The 14,538-nt window shown below is 33.5% G+C and overlaps 2 protein-coding genes across 3 annotated transcripts; one reads left to right on the forward strand and one right to left on the reverse strand.

Annotated features, from left to right (window-relative positions):
* Positions 1-4,233: 4,233 nt before the first annotated feature.
* On the reverse strand, positions 4,234-9,745 carry LOC106431741 (E3 SUMO-protein ligase SIZ1). 2 transcript variants are annotated; one of them, XR_002655715.2, is made up of 17 exons: positions 9,495-9,745; positions 9,256-9,412; positions 9,083-9,163; positions 8,923-8,965; positions 8,755-8,827; positions 8,504-8,666; positions 8,285-8,415; positions 7,982-8,050; positions 7,517-7,604; positions 7,284-7,433; positions 7,062-7,169; positions 6,487-6,648; positions 6,275-6,379; positions 6,108-6,188; positions 4,870-6,034; positions 4,536-4,788; positions 4,234-4,430 (listed from the first exon to the last, which is right to left on the reverse strand). XR_002655715.2 is itself a non-coding variant. In XM_022695870.2 (16 exons), the coding sequence occupies exons 2-16, from the start codon at positions 9,277-9,279 to the stop codon at positions 4,646-4,648; spliced, it is 2,586 nt and encodes an 861-aa protein (XP_022551591.2). In that variant the 5' UTR covers positions 9,280-9,412; positions 9,495-9,745; the 3' UTR covers positions 4,234-4,645. The 2 variants fall into 2 exon arrangements, 1 of the variants encoding a protein (XP_022551591.2); XM_022695870.2 differs by having other exon boundaries at positions 4,234-4,788.
* A 3,994-nt stretch (positions 9,746-13,739) lies between these two features.
* LOC106430494 lies at positions 13,740-14,528 on the forward strand. Its single transcript, XM_013871283.3, has 2 exons — positions 13,740-13,949; positions 14,045-14,528. Exons 1-2 carry the CDS (start codon positions 13,867-13,869, stop codon positions 14,256-14,258), a joined length of 297 nt encoding a protein of 98 aa, XP_013726737.2. The 5' UTR covers positions 13,740-13,866; the 3' UTR covers positions 14,259-14,528.
* Positions 14,529-14,538: the final 10 nt, after the last annotated feature.

The raw sequence follows: 14,538 nt of genomic DNA on the forward strand, positions 1-14,538 counted from the left end.
ACCAATGTGTAAAAGATAGTTCTCTGTCATGCAACACTGTTGCTCTTTGTCTTAGAAAGATAACTAGTAGGGGTAAAATAGTAAAAAAATATGGATTCTAAAGTTAAGGGTATATTGCAATTTAAAGGTAACTTTAGGTGCAATGGTGCCAATTTCTCATTTTAATACGGTCTTTCATGGCAACTGAAAGCAAATCTGCTACGAACGATTTATTCAGTAACTAAAAAAGATAAACATGTTTTAAAGAAATGATTAATCGGGTTGTACACGCAATACACATTTATATTAAACGAATATAATATTGCTTTAGGGACCAAACGATCTAATACACATTTATATTAAACAAATATAATATTAAATTTTCAAATTTATATAAAATAGTATATATCCTTCTGTTTCAAGAAGAACATAATTTGATATTTTTACAAAGATTAAAAATGATTTAAATGTATTCATGTTCTTAATAAATATATATATTTTATCAAAACATTTATTTGAAAAACCTATTTATAAAATCAAAGCATTTTATTTTTTAAATTTATTTTTGATTAAAATATTTAATATTCTAAATACACTTAGTAATTCTTGGTAATCTTCAACGTAGTAGTAATATTACTTTACACATAGTAATATTTTGGCAAATTTTAAGTTTTATTAGTAAAACCAAGTCCAAATAAAATAAATTTTAGTAAAACCAATTATTTTATACAATGAATGTCATGAAGGAAGAGTATTACATAAACAATTTACCAGAAATAAATATTTTTATAGATTCTTCTTACTATAGCTTTACGATTCATACAACAACCATGAAAGTTAAGTAATCATTTTGGAAAAATGATAAATATACCTAAACTATAAAAATAATCATCTAAATCATTCTAATAGTCTTATTTACTATATACATAGTCTACTAGTAGATAACATATGAGTTCTATATATTAAATATATGTACTACTTGCAATATATAAAAGTTTTAAATTACACATAATAAAACCAAGTAATCTTAGTATTTCAAATTACACATAATAAATCCAGTAATCCTAGTAGTCCGAATCACAAACAATAAATCCAGTAATCTTAGTATTTTGATTACACACAATAAACCCAATAACCATGGTAGTCTGATTACACACAATGAAAACATAATAGTTATAATAACAATTATAATTTTAAATATTTAATAAAAATTTCACATTTAGGATCGAATCATTTTTTTGGGACGATGTTGTTCGGATTAAACCACTACTATTGTATTTTATGACCATATTAAAACCTTACTATACTCCAAAATGAAGTAAAATAAACCAAACCCCATAAACATAATTTTTAAAAACATTTTCAATTTCTCAAAAATTTTAGTAAACCTTACATTATTTACATTACCAAGATATACACTTCATTTTAATTATATTCCAGATAAAATTTCTGCAAAACGAACATAATAAACCTAAAAACAAAAAAAAATATAAAAAAAAAACTCATTTTCAATTATCTGAAATTCTCAGCAAATCTTACATTATTCGCTGACTCTAACTCAGATGCCAATGCCAAAGCAATCTTAAAAAATATTAGTCCTCAAAAAATTTATGAATAGGAAGTATCGATCGGGATAGTAATATCCAATTTTTTTTGATGAAATTTCAAATTGATAAATCAAAGAATATGGTCATTTACATGGTGAAAAAGAGTCTATTAAGAAAGAACTTCTACTATCTACCATAGATCTAGTGCAGCTACCTTCAACCCATAATAGCTCATGTATGATTAATTTCAAACCATCTTTGTAGCAGGCCATGTTCAAGTATATTTAAGTGAGGAGATTCTATTTTGAACAGCGTTATCAATGACTCGTGTCATAGCTTCAACTGATACGCGGGCTCCTCTATATCGTCTAAAATTTCTCTCTCCAGAGAGCATGTAAAGCTGTATGAAACAACATACGCAAGAGAATGTTGTCTATCTGACTGTGAGTCGTCTGCAACAGGCTCCTAACAGTGTCGTTCCAATCCGGTGTAATGAAACGGCCAAGTAATTTGTCAGTAAGATTTGTCCATACCGTATAGGTGTATGGACATGCAAAGAACAAGTGATCTCTGGTCTCGTTTCGTTCTCCGCAAAATACGTACACAACCTTGAGTAATTCTCCACTGCCTCATTCGATCACCGGTGAATATCCGATTTTTCTTAGTAGTAGTCACTAATTTAATAACACTATGGATATCAATAATACTAGTCAATTTTAGAAAGATATATGATATATTGTGTATCAAACCATTAAATTTATATTTTGTTTCCAATTTAAATATTATCATATTTAGTAATAGTAGTCGCTTTGGTAATATCCAAAAATAATAATCTACATATAAATCTATGATTAAACTGTATGTCTTATGTATTTAATTGCTCAAATGCTCTTATAATAAAAACTTAAGTTTTAATTGATATATAATGAACATTTTCAATAATATAATGAAAATATAAACATTTAATATATTATGAAAAATTTAAATTAGCATAAAATAATACATAAATTGTTTTAAATACTAGATTATACAAAAAATTTAATTTAGTTATCAACATAAAAAATAATAAAATAATTAAAATATGACATCTTAAATCCAAAAAAATTCAAATTCATCAATAATGAAAAATAATACGGGGAAAACGAAAATTAATCCATAAAACAGTTTATAAAATTAAATTAATTAGTAACTAAAATATCAGTTTATAATTAATTTTATTTATTTTTAGAGAACATATTTTTGTTAATGCAAAAATGAAATATAATTCATAGATATGTTTCACAAAAAAAAAGTGATAAAATTAAATAATAAAGAACAAACAAAAAGGGAATGGGACCGCAGAAAGAATCTGTCACCTTCCAAACACAAAACATTAAAGTAAATATATAGTAGGAAAAAAAAACAGGAAGGGACCCACACGAAAAAGCTGCGCGCAAGAAAAGAAGAAGAAAATGGAAATGGTAAATAAAAAGATAAAAGAAAAGATAAAAGAAAGTATATATTTGGAAGAGACAAAGAGAAGGGGTATTGAGAATAAGTGAAGGGTAATGGAAATGATTTTTTGTGATAGGGGAAAATTGAGTTACACTCCGTTTTTTTTCCTTTGTCAATCATATCTTTTATCATGTTATAGTGTTTTTCTTTTATTGTCTTGTCGTCGAATGTATTTGTAACTGTTGAAGTTCTTAGAAATTTTAATTTAATATAAAACTAGATTCTAATCCGTACTTTAAAAGCATGAATATAACTTTTACAAAAATCTAATTTACAAAGTTAATATATTTAAACTTTTTGTAATAATGTTTTAACATTTTTTCCTTAGTGTACATGGAAACTATATAATTAAATTATTTTTATTTATGTTAAATATGAAAATTAGATAAGATATTACTTAGTTTTGTTTTTTTAATTATTTCTAGTTGTTTTGTTATGAATTTTTGATAAAAATATATGTAGTTTTGTTTGATTAATTGTGTAATATATACTTATTTTAATAAATTTTAAATTATAAAATTTATTTGATATCAATTTATTGACTCTAACATTTTATTTATATAAAAATTATTTACCAAAGCATATATACTCTTAAGAATAAAAAAACAATCTAAGAATAAAAATTTAATATGAAAGCACAAAAAATAATAGGTCATGAGTTTTTAAAGGTAACTGTAAAAATAATAGAATTATGATTTATTTGGTCGTATATAATAGGTAAAATTAGTAATGAAATAGTCCAACAACATTTTATAGTAAATTTTTAAAATGATTATGCTTTAATAGTATAGCTAGTATATGTGTAAAAGTTAGGTCCCAAATTAGATTTATATTTTAATAAGATAGATATAATGTGTAAATATTACGTCCAAAATTATGTTTCTGATTTAATAAGTAAAAGAATTAAAAAAAAAGAATTTAGTTATGAATATGTCCCCTAAAGTTAAATGTGAAACAAATATCAAAAAAAAGGTACGATAAGATTAATCACATAACCAAATCAGAAACTGTGATCAAAGAAACATGAAGATTTGATCTGACTTTGGTTTGAAAAAACACAACAAAATCGTCATGAAATTCGATCTAAGCTCAAAAAATTACAACAAAAATAATAGTAATACTGATATTTTGACTGGGAGAGAAGTATATTCACCATTGTTTCTAGCACTTTGCCAGAAACATGATGAAAACTCAATGCACGTAACTTGCAATGTAAAAGAAGAGCTGATTTTTTTTTATAATAAACAAATAAAAGTTGGGAGCCGATAATTTACAATGATGCTACACGACTTCTACGGCTCCTGGGCATCCGAGTAAACAAATTAAAACCGGAACCACCTGTGCCCACTTTTCTGCCTATTCAGTAAAAACTAAAATCAGCCTCTGTGCTTTTCTTTCCAAAATACAACCCTGCAGACAAGGGCCCAAGATTCTGAACCGATATTGAAAAGAGAGAGAGAGAGAGAGTTCAACAACATCGTAGAAAGCATAATAATAATTATTAATAATCAATACCGGTTCGAATCTTGGCTAACTCCGGTATGCTGTCTGATGATCCTGTGCATAGCGTTAAGAATCAAAAAGGAACACCCCGAGAGAGAGACAGATCAAAACAGGAACAAATATCACTCATCAGAATCCGAGTCGATGGAGAGGAACATCCGAGGTCTTACAGAACGCTTCTGTCGAGGAAAAGTAAATGGATTATCTGATCTTCTCTTCTTTGCCTTGTCTTGTCTACCCTCATTCATACCCAGTAGCAACGAATCTGCAAATAAATAAAACACTAACCAGTCAGTAACTGTGGTAAAACACAAGCAGGATCCACATTAATTATTTAATGTCTCACCATTCTCTGTCGTATCATCCAAAGAACCTTCCCTTGTAGACATATGCTGGCTAGAGTTGAGCCCGTCAGGCTCTCCGTGATCCCCACAGGCGCTATCACCTAGCCTAAGCGAGATCCAGTCATCACTCCTCATACCATTCGACACATCACCTTGGTTTCGAAAACCCGACTGAGCTGAACCATCCGGTTTCGTCGGCAAAAATATCTGAAGCGAGGGGTCGTCTCTACCAAACGCAAGAGGATTGTCAACTAAGCCATCATTCGCAACGGCTTCAGCTCTTCCGTCTGGAACTACAGGAGGAGGAATAGACGCCATTGATGTTGTCTCAGGAGCCATGGTGTAGTCTCCATTTATCTCAGGACCACAGTTCAGTGAACCTTGATGATGCAAATCAACGTCAGCATCAGATGCAAATAGCTGGAACCCAGAGACTTCCGGAGTTTCAGAAGGGAACGACCAAAGGCGCGTATCAAACTCATCATCTTCGTTGAAAAGACCTAACCGTGAGCTTCCCCCAGCTAAGGTGTGTGGCTCTTCGTTATAAGAGTTGATGATTCCCGGAAAATTCACCCCACCGTTGGTTCTTGAATCACTGTACGCAGGTCCAGGGGTGATGACCAAATCATTATCTTCATCAGAATCACTCAGAACAATAACTTCATTATTCCTATCCTCTCCAGCTTGGTTATAACCCGAATCTACATTCATGGAAACGGAATCGAGATCAACGCCGTTGGTTCCGAAGTCAAAGGTTGTTCCAATAGCAGCGCCCTGGTTGACGCTTGTGTCATCACCATCCCTACCACTTCCAGTAGCGCTGCTACTCATCGGTATAATATGATTCTTCTCTTGCCTGTTACTGGAAGACATTCCATTTGCATTATTAGGCTTGCTCACTTCCCAAACGCCGTTGCGGTTCTTCCTTATGCCGAGTTTCAGAGAGGTTGGTCCGCCACCATCTGAGAAGCCTTCTTGTTTAACAGGGATCATCGTTTCCATCTTCCGTTTAATCTCGTCGCCAGAGGGGCAAAGAGTGCCATCGGGCGCGTGCCACTGCATGAGTTCCCCCAGTTCCCTACGCTCACTCTCTTTTTTGGATTTGACGCGCCAAGAGCCGTCCGGTTTCACTTCGATTTCAGTCACCTCTTCATCACAATGCATCATCTGAGGTGCAGGAAGGAAAGCAATTCAATAAATAACGTTAGCTACAAAGATTCAAGAGTTATAGTAAGTATACCTTTGACGTGATGCGGTTGAAATAAGGATCCACGATTACATGCTCCACTGAGTAGTTCTTCAGACAGATAGGGCACTGCCACTGCATGTAATGAAAGCCACAGAACAAATAGTCAGAAAATTAGAGGAATGATAATCCAATTTTTTTGACAAGGATAGGAGACATGCCTTTCTGGAACGTTGATTCAACTCCACAAACACCTCAAGGTCGAAACCGCCCATGTGCACACAGGGTAAGAATCTCCCAGCAACTTTTATCCTAGAACCGCTCATCTAATGAGACAAGTAAAAAAAAGACAGTTAAAATTCAGCTGCAAGGAAATGCACACGTGTACAGCATCAGTTACATGACTTAGATAAGCAAGCTATTGGTAACTTACAGGACACCGGAGATTGACACCGAAGAAGTCAGCAACAACTTCAATGTCACTATCACTGTCGGCATTATCATCTCCACCTCCACCTCCAATGCATCGCCGAACACGTGCAAGCGCATCTTCAAACGTCTCCCCTTTCGTCTCTTCTGGAATCAAATTTAGAACCTAGACGGGAAAAACGTGTAAATATTGAGGCAACTTACATCACCATAACTGAATTTCTGAGCTATTAAGAACACTAAAAATATAATGAAAAGGAGAAATACAATGTTGCAGCATCATGACAGGCGGATAACATTAAGTACACAATTGCAATCCAACAATACTTTATCTTATACACCATGTATCATGCAGGAGTAAGTATAGGACTCTAATATCTAGTGAGAGTTCGAAATAAACAAGGGAAAATTCAAAAGTAAGTATGCATCCACAGGTAACTTTCACAGGTAATTCTTTTAATTTCTTTCGGTCTGTATCAGAAGATCGTTTTGTTAATCTTTTTCATTTGTCTTTATTGCCCCCATAGACCAACCAAAACCCTGTTTGAATGTTTCTCGTGCAAAACATGTGATCAGTACCTGTTGTAGAGTCCTGCGCTTCACAAGTCTTACTCCGAAACAGAAACTCCGACTGTCACCTCTACTCAAGGATATTCTGTTAATTCCATCCCTAACAAAAGGTGTGATCTGCCAAAACAGTAGAGTGAGATGGTAAACAAGTTACACCACTGACTGCAAAACTCTCAATGTATGAGAGATCGACTACTACTATATAAGTCGAAAAGGGGGATGAAAACATACAATAGGTCCATCGTCGCGGCCGTTGGCCCCCAAAAGCTGTGACCCTGGTCGGTAAATTGCGCGTACAGGCATACCATTGATCTGCAGATCAGCATGCTGAGGCCATTGCATCCTAAAGAGAACTTTGTCATTCAATAGCATACACCAAGCCTAAACAAAAGAAGTAAATTCCCGTTAGAAACGCATAAAATAGATACGGTATTACATATTGAAAGTACTTTGCAAAACCCAACCTGAACATCGTACTCTTGTTTGGCCAATAAGTCCTTGTCTGCCCTTGTGATTTGAAATGTTCTCTCAACACTCTGCATTGCGCTTGAACTGGAAAGATTTTGATCGTAGTATTAAAATGAATAAAGGCTAGTAGCATTATTTTTTCAGTAGGGGTGCATCTAGCTACAAAACAATTGTGATTCTTGTTCTCTAGACACTAGAAAGATCGGCTTATTGCAGTTCCAAGTTGAAAAGTCAACTGACTATCAGGATCATGATGCAGATGATTCATTAGTGAAAGCGTTTTCTTGCAAACCATTAGAGGAAACAAAAAAACGTGAAAGTGGCTAATGCAGGATGAGACAGATGGTGATGTATCATCTAGGATATAGCCCAATGAGTACTTCAGCTTTCTAAAGAAAAAAACGTCAACAATTGTAATTTTCAAGAATTGGCATAGAATTAGAAAAATATAAAGTTCTCACCCATCAGTTGGGATGTTCGTTGCAGTCAACCTCACTGGATAAAGTGGATGTGCCACTGTAACCCAAAACCTGCACAAGGAAGACCATGTAGGACAAACGTGAAACACAATACTAATGGATAACGAATGTAAAGATAACATTGAAATTTCAGAACTAGAAGCAGAACAACTACAAATGCAAGGAGATATAGAAACTAGAATGGGAAGCATATCAAATGGAAAAATATGTCTTTCTTTCCAGATCTGACAGGACAGAATACAATTGTTCACAACTCAAACAGAGGCAGGGAAAATAAAATCTTACGGGTCAGCTCGAGTGAGTCGGCAGACTTCACAATAAAATGATTCAGGAAGTGGTGGATTTCCATCCATAGGCTTTTCCGGGACAAAAACACATCCAACATGCTCCCAAACATGGCATCTTGGATCATCACACTGAAACCAAAAAAAAAATTAAAAATAATTACAAACATGTAACTTCTCCACAGCTAGCTCAAACAGGAATAGACACGCCGAGCTTTACCTGAATCATTGATTCTGTCTCCAGTGAACTTCCACAAACGCATCGAACTTTCATCTCTGGTTGAAAGGAAGCTTCAGGCTCCCCCTTGACTTTCAGATTACTCGTATCTGAACTCACTTGTGCTTTTGATGCTAAATCACTTGCCCCAGATACTTTGATTTTCCTATGGAACACACACAAAAAATACTATTATGTTGATAAAGAATCGCACAAGAAAAGCATGGCATTTTCGTAAAGAACTGATTCCACACCTATAAGTATCATCCACTAGTCTTGCAACTTCTTCCTTCGCCACTGTATTCCTTTTAGACCACAACCTTGCAGCTGTCAGTAGGAAACGAAGACAAATGTTTAAGAGAAGACAACGCAAAATACACCAAGACGTGAGAATAAGAAAAGAGAAAGGGGTTCAAACTAACATTTTCCATCAGAAAGAACGGTCAAGATCCGCTCGACAAGTTCCTGTACAAGAATATTTCAAAAAGAGTTCAAAACACACACATATGTATTCAACAGTAGCCTATGAGAACCATGAAGCTTATCGGATATCTAAATGACTAAACAGTACCCTATTGTTACCTGCTTCTTTCCCTGTTTCGAAAGACCGAGCTGAGTGAGCACATCCTTGAGCTCTTTTATCCGAAAATGTAAAAGCTTATCCTGCAAACCAAAAAAACTAAACTTTGAAGCCTAACAAGTACAGATAAAGCAAACCCATCAAAAAAAGGAGAGACCTTTCAGACAACAAGTACCTTACAACGAGCTTCCAAGTCCATTTCTTGAATCCCAGACACAAACCAAGAAGCAAAGCTTCAGTTTCAAAACACGACCTCTAACTCCAGCAATTTTAGCACCAAAGCTTTGAAATTGACACAGCAGATAGATATAGTTTCCATACAGCAAACCGATCTAATCAACAAGACAAAACACACACAAAAGAGTTATTAATCGAAAAGTAGAATTTCAGAAATTAAAAAACGGAAACACGAACCAAGGGACCGGAGAGTGAATCAGAACATAGGGAAGCTGATGAGAGATTAGGGTTTTCAGAGCTCTCGATGAGAAGAAGAAAAAAAAGAGGAATAGCAGCCAAACAAGCAGACGGGGAAAGTTTCGATCCCTCTCTCGGAGAGGTAGGAGAAACAAAACAAGGGTAGCCGGACCAGTCGCCGATTTATCCAATCCGGTTTACTCACGAGCAACACGTCCGGGTTTAGTTTCTGTGCGGTCACGTGCACGGTCCAACCCACCAAATTCCAAAAACTTGACGTGTTTTATTTGACTTTCGGGGGTTTTCTTTTTTCCCCTCTCCCCCCCCCACCCCACACTACTACATTTAGATTTGCCTAATATAACGGTGTCGTTTCATCGGTCTTGTGTAAATTTACTCGAACATTCCGACCATCCCCACGTGTTAGATGGCATTGGATCAACCCGGCCGGTTTATGTAAGTTTTGGTTTCTGTTCTTTGTTTTCCTAAATTACCGGTTTGTAATTTTTCAAAGCAATTTGGATGTAAATGAATTTCTTTTACAAAATTGGAGTACTTGGTCTAATTTGGCAGGTAATATATATATTGAATCCCCCCACCCCAACAAAAAAAGGTATTCTAGAAGATCATATCTATTCGTGGGTTATTCGATTCATCTGTATCTAGACTTTTTTACCAGGCAAACAGATAATTTTCATTAATTTCAATTTGTGATTACAAAAACAATATAAAATTACAGGGAAACAAATTAGTACAAATATGTAGACTTTTGCAATTTAAAAATACTTGCTAAAACGTTTTAAAACAAGTATGTATCAGTTGATCTGATCATATCATTATATGTTCTTCAGCCACGATTTTGATCATTATTTGATTTACGTTTACGTAAATATGTGTATATATATCTAATGGCATGTGTAGATATTTGTGGTTTGGCAAACTGATAACCAGTTCAGCTAGATGAATAGTAACTATCATTCGTATCCGAGTCTATTTGTTGCAAGTAGTTTATGAAAGACATAGATGCCAAATAACAAAGAAATGAAGTTCGTTTCTTGAAAACATATAACTTCAGACTAAGAGAAAACAACGGCTCCAATCGTATTATGAGCAAATTGTGTGGTTTCTCTAGCTAGCTCTCTTTTCCTTCACACTTTCTCCAACGTGATGCAAGAAGGTACGACAGTCGTGGAAGGAAATTCCACAGTATATATGTTTTCGGTCTTAATGTTGGTTTTTGCAAACTCTTGAAATGTAGCTTTTGTGCTAAACTTCATAAAAATAAGAAGAGAGCAATATTTACTTCCACATCTATGTCAACTTTCAGTATGGTCACATGTTATAATTGTTCCTAAGGATGTTCAACATGAGGAAGTTTGATTTCAACGAAAAATGATGCTGTTAATCCCAAATATTTTTAAAAAATATTTATCTTATTTAGCGAAAAGAAAAAAAATCTTGAGTCTTGGGAGATGTTCTCTCACTCAGATGAATTTTTGTTGCTTGTGATGTAAACAAGTTAACAGCGAGATATTTGAGTTTATGGTGCTGGTAGTTTTCATTGATTTGTCGACCTTTTCTTCCAAATCTTTTAATAGACCCTTGTCAAAGACAAACAAAACAAAAAGAAAGAAAATACATTTCCTCTTGTACGTAAGAATCAAACCAAAATTCTGTGAATTCTTCATTATAACTCATTTGTTGTAATTCTCAGGCTGAGGATCGCTCATCTTTGAATATTTTAAAGTTTTAAAAGGCCAATTAGACCATCATTAACGCAGGGTTCTTAGTACATGGTTCTTACCAGAATATAAGAATCCGACTCTTAACTTTTAACTGAAAAAGTTAAGAGTCGGCTCTTAAATCTCTTATTTAAGAGCCGATTCTTAGCATTTTCAGTTAAAAATTAAGAATTGAATTCTTATATTCTGATAAAAACCATGTACTAAGAACCCCCGTTAATGATGCTTTAAGTGTCTTGCAACTGATTGTCACATCCTAACACAAGTAGAGCAAAGGCGACTATATGTGGCCAATTATCTCTTTTCAAAAAAAAGGGCCAATTATATGCTTTAACTGTCTTGCAATGTAAGAGTGCAAAGAGAATAGTAAATGGATGACTTTGTTACTTGAAGGAAATAAAAAGAATTATGGCTTGCATCATTTTGTTAGAGGGGAAAGTCGACACTGGCTAAAATTTTAATACTTCCTCTCTCGACTCATATCATATGTAACATATCTACAGAGTTTATCGAGAGTGGCTAAAATTTTGTTATGTTTCATGCATGTGGAGGGGAAAAGTCGACAACAAGGGTCCCGTACACCAAAAAGTATTAATGTATCACCTTTAATGAGTCCTTGTGTATTGGCTTTGATCGGTAACACGTGGTAACATTGATTTTGTTTTAACTCATAGATAACTCAAAAATGTCTCTAATCATGCATTAAATTTAGTTTTTTGATTTTAATTTTGAGTTATCATGTATTATGGTTGAGTTACAATTTTGAGTTACATCCTTTGTAAAATTGTTAAATCAAAAGTTAATGTAACATCATATGACTAATCCCATGTTTTAGAGCTGAAGTACAGTTATAATTAAAGTCTGTCTAAACTACAAGTAAAAGTAATAAATTAGATACACACACCTTATGATGCCCTCCATCACTCTCCCATACAACAACCTTTGATTCATTGCTAATACGTCTTGGAATTTTTTGTTCATAAATAAAATATTATTTATATTTCCAAAACCACCTTTTCAATATCTTATTCTTATTTCTGGAAATATTCTTAACAATATTATACAACTTCACCTAATTTTGGGTTAGTCATAGATTTTTTACTCTCTTTCTTGCTCTTATTTTTGTATTATTAACTTTAATTTTTTTTTCTAAATTGTTATTTTACATAATCTTATTAGTTGTAACTTTTATTTAGAATGGAAATTTATAAATTATTTTGTTATTGATATCGGATAAATATTATAATCAGTAAGTATAGTTCTTGGAAAAAAATATATTGCAACTTAACTTTTGTTAAAATTTATTGTATACATATTAAAAATAAAATAAAAAGTATTATTTATTTATTTTAAATAGGTTAACGTTTCTTGTTATTAATAATGATTCATTATCTTATGTTTATGTTTATATTCATATTTATATTTATATTTATTTTATTGAAACTATACTGCAACTTATACATCAAAAAGGTTACCACTCATCAATTTACTAAAATTGTAATTTTTATTCTTACTGCAAACTTACCACATAAAGTTACAGTTTTTACCACATAATTTTTACTGCAAGTTACATAGAATTGCAATACATATTGCAACTCGACTTCAATACTACATGTCACCAATCGGAGCCACCTTGGTATAGTATGTACTATGAATAGTTCCTGGATTGTCACTTCATAGCACAAGTAGACCTATTAACTTATTATTTAACTTGTTCTTGTTTATTGTTGGTACTATATGTACTATGAATAGCTCCTGGATTCAAGTTGAGCTAGTGAATCGTTTTTTGTTTTGATAGATCCTATCCATTATCCGATCGGCCCCGAATTGCTATATAGTGTACCATTGTAAAACGTATCCATACCAATTAAGATATAGACATTCTAGCTAGTTATACACATAATAAGACCTCCCTTAAATAGGTTCTCTTACTGCAATCTAGTGATAACATTTGATGAAAGAGTAGTTGTTTTGGTATATGATTTTTTTGTTGCAAAACATTGCAAGATTGGTTCCAATCATCCTTTTTATTAAATGCTCTTGTCTGATAACTTGCTTGGTATGTCTTTCTGTGTAATAAACGATGATAGTGAATCAGTGATGATGTCAAAACTAACATTACAGTTTTGAAGAGTCTGAGCTTGGTTAAAATTACTTGATTTTTTTTTTTTAACAAGTTGGTTTAGAAACAAGTTAAAGACTTAGCTGATTTAACAGGTGAGTGCTGCATTTATTCTCACTGAAAAAAAGAGAAACTGAAAAGCCTTATTGTCCTCCACATACTTTAATCAAATCCAAATCAGAAAAAGAGGCAAAGTGAAACCAATATTTTTTTAGTTTCACCGCTAGTAAATTTTAAAAGATGAATCATTTCGATTCAGTCACAGGAAGAGACCACGCCTACTTACTCTCTTTCCACATATCAACAAGACAAAAAGTCTTTCATCTCGTGTCTTGCAATAGTAAAGTGGGTATTAACAACACAGTACTAGTACCAGTATATAAACTACACCGTTCCTTAATCTTTACTCAATTCAAGATCTTGGCCTTTATTTCTTTTTTTCTTATTTCTTTCTTTAGCTCTCTTTAAAAAACAAGATCACAATTTCTGAATCTTGAGAGAAAAAGAAATGCAGTCAACAACTCTTAGTGGCAACTATGGCTTCCCTCTTTGCATCTCTGGGATCGCTCAGCAGCTGTCTCTCTCCAAAGAGTAACATATGCTTCTTACTTTGGTCTCTTCTATCTCTCTTGAGATCTCCTGAGTTTATTTTGACTTGTATCTCTCTCTCTCCCTTTGTGTTGAAGAATGGCAGATCATGACAAGAGAAGGAAGGTGGTGAAGAGGAGAAGGAGATCATATGAGTCCAGGAGCCATGGTGAAGAAGAAATGGGTGTGGAGAGATATAATGAGCTATGGCTTCAAGAGATGAGAGAGAGTGAGGATGTTAGAGATCTAGTTGCTTTATTACAAGATCTAGAGTCATGGAGCTTTTCTTCTCACACGGCTAAAGCTGCTTAGTGTTGAGATCTCATCAAGTCATGTATGTTTCTTGTAAAACTGCAGATCAAGAATCTTTAGCTGGAAAAAATCTATAAAATATTCCCAATGTTTTCACAGTCGTTTTTTACACGTTTATTTGTCGTTGGCGTGGATGTTCTGCTGCCTCTTTTGGCCTTATCATATTGTTTTGGTTTTTAGTTCATAACTTCTATGTTGGATAACTGCTTTGTGCTTTGTCTAATTAAAGCTTTACTTGTCGTTTGCTAATCAACAATCATAACTTGGATTTGTAAACGTC

Source organism: Brassica napus, chromosome C2, assembly GCF_020379485.1.
Source record: "Brassica napus cultivar Da-Ae chromosome C2, Da-Ae, whole genome shotgun sequence".
In the NCBI taxonomy this organism is placed as follows: Eukaryota; Viridiplantae; Streptophyta; class Magnoliopsida; order Brassicales; family Brassicaceae; genus Brassica; species Brassica napus.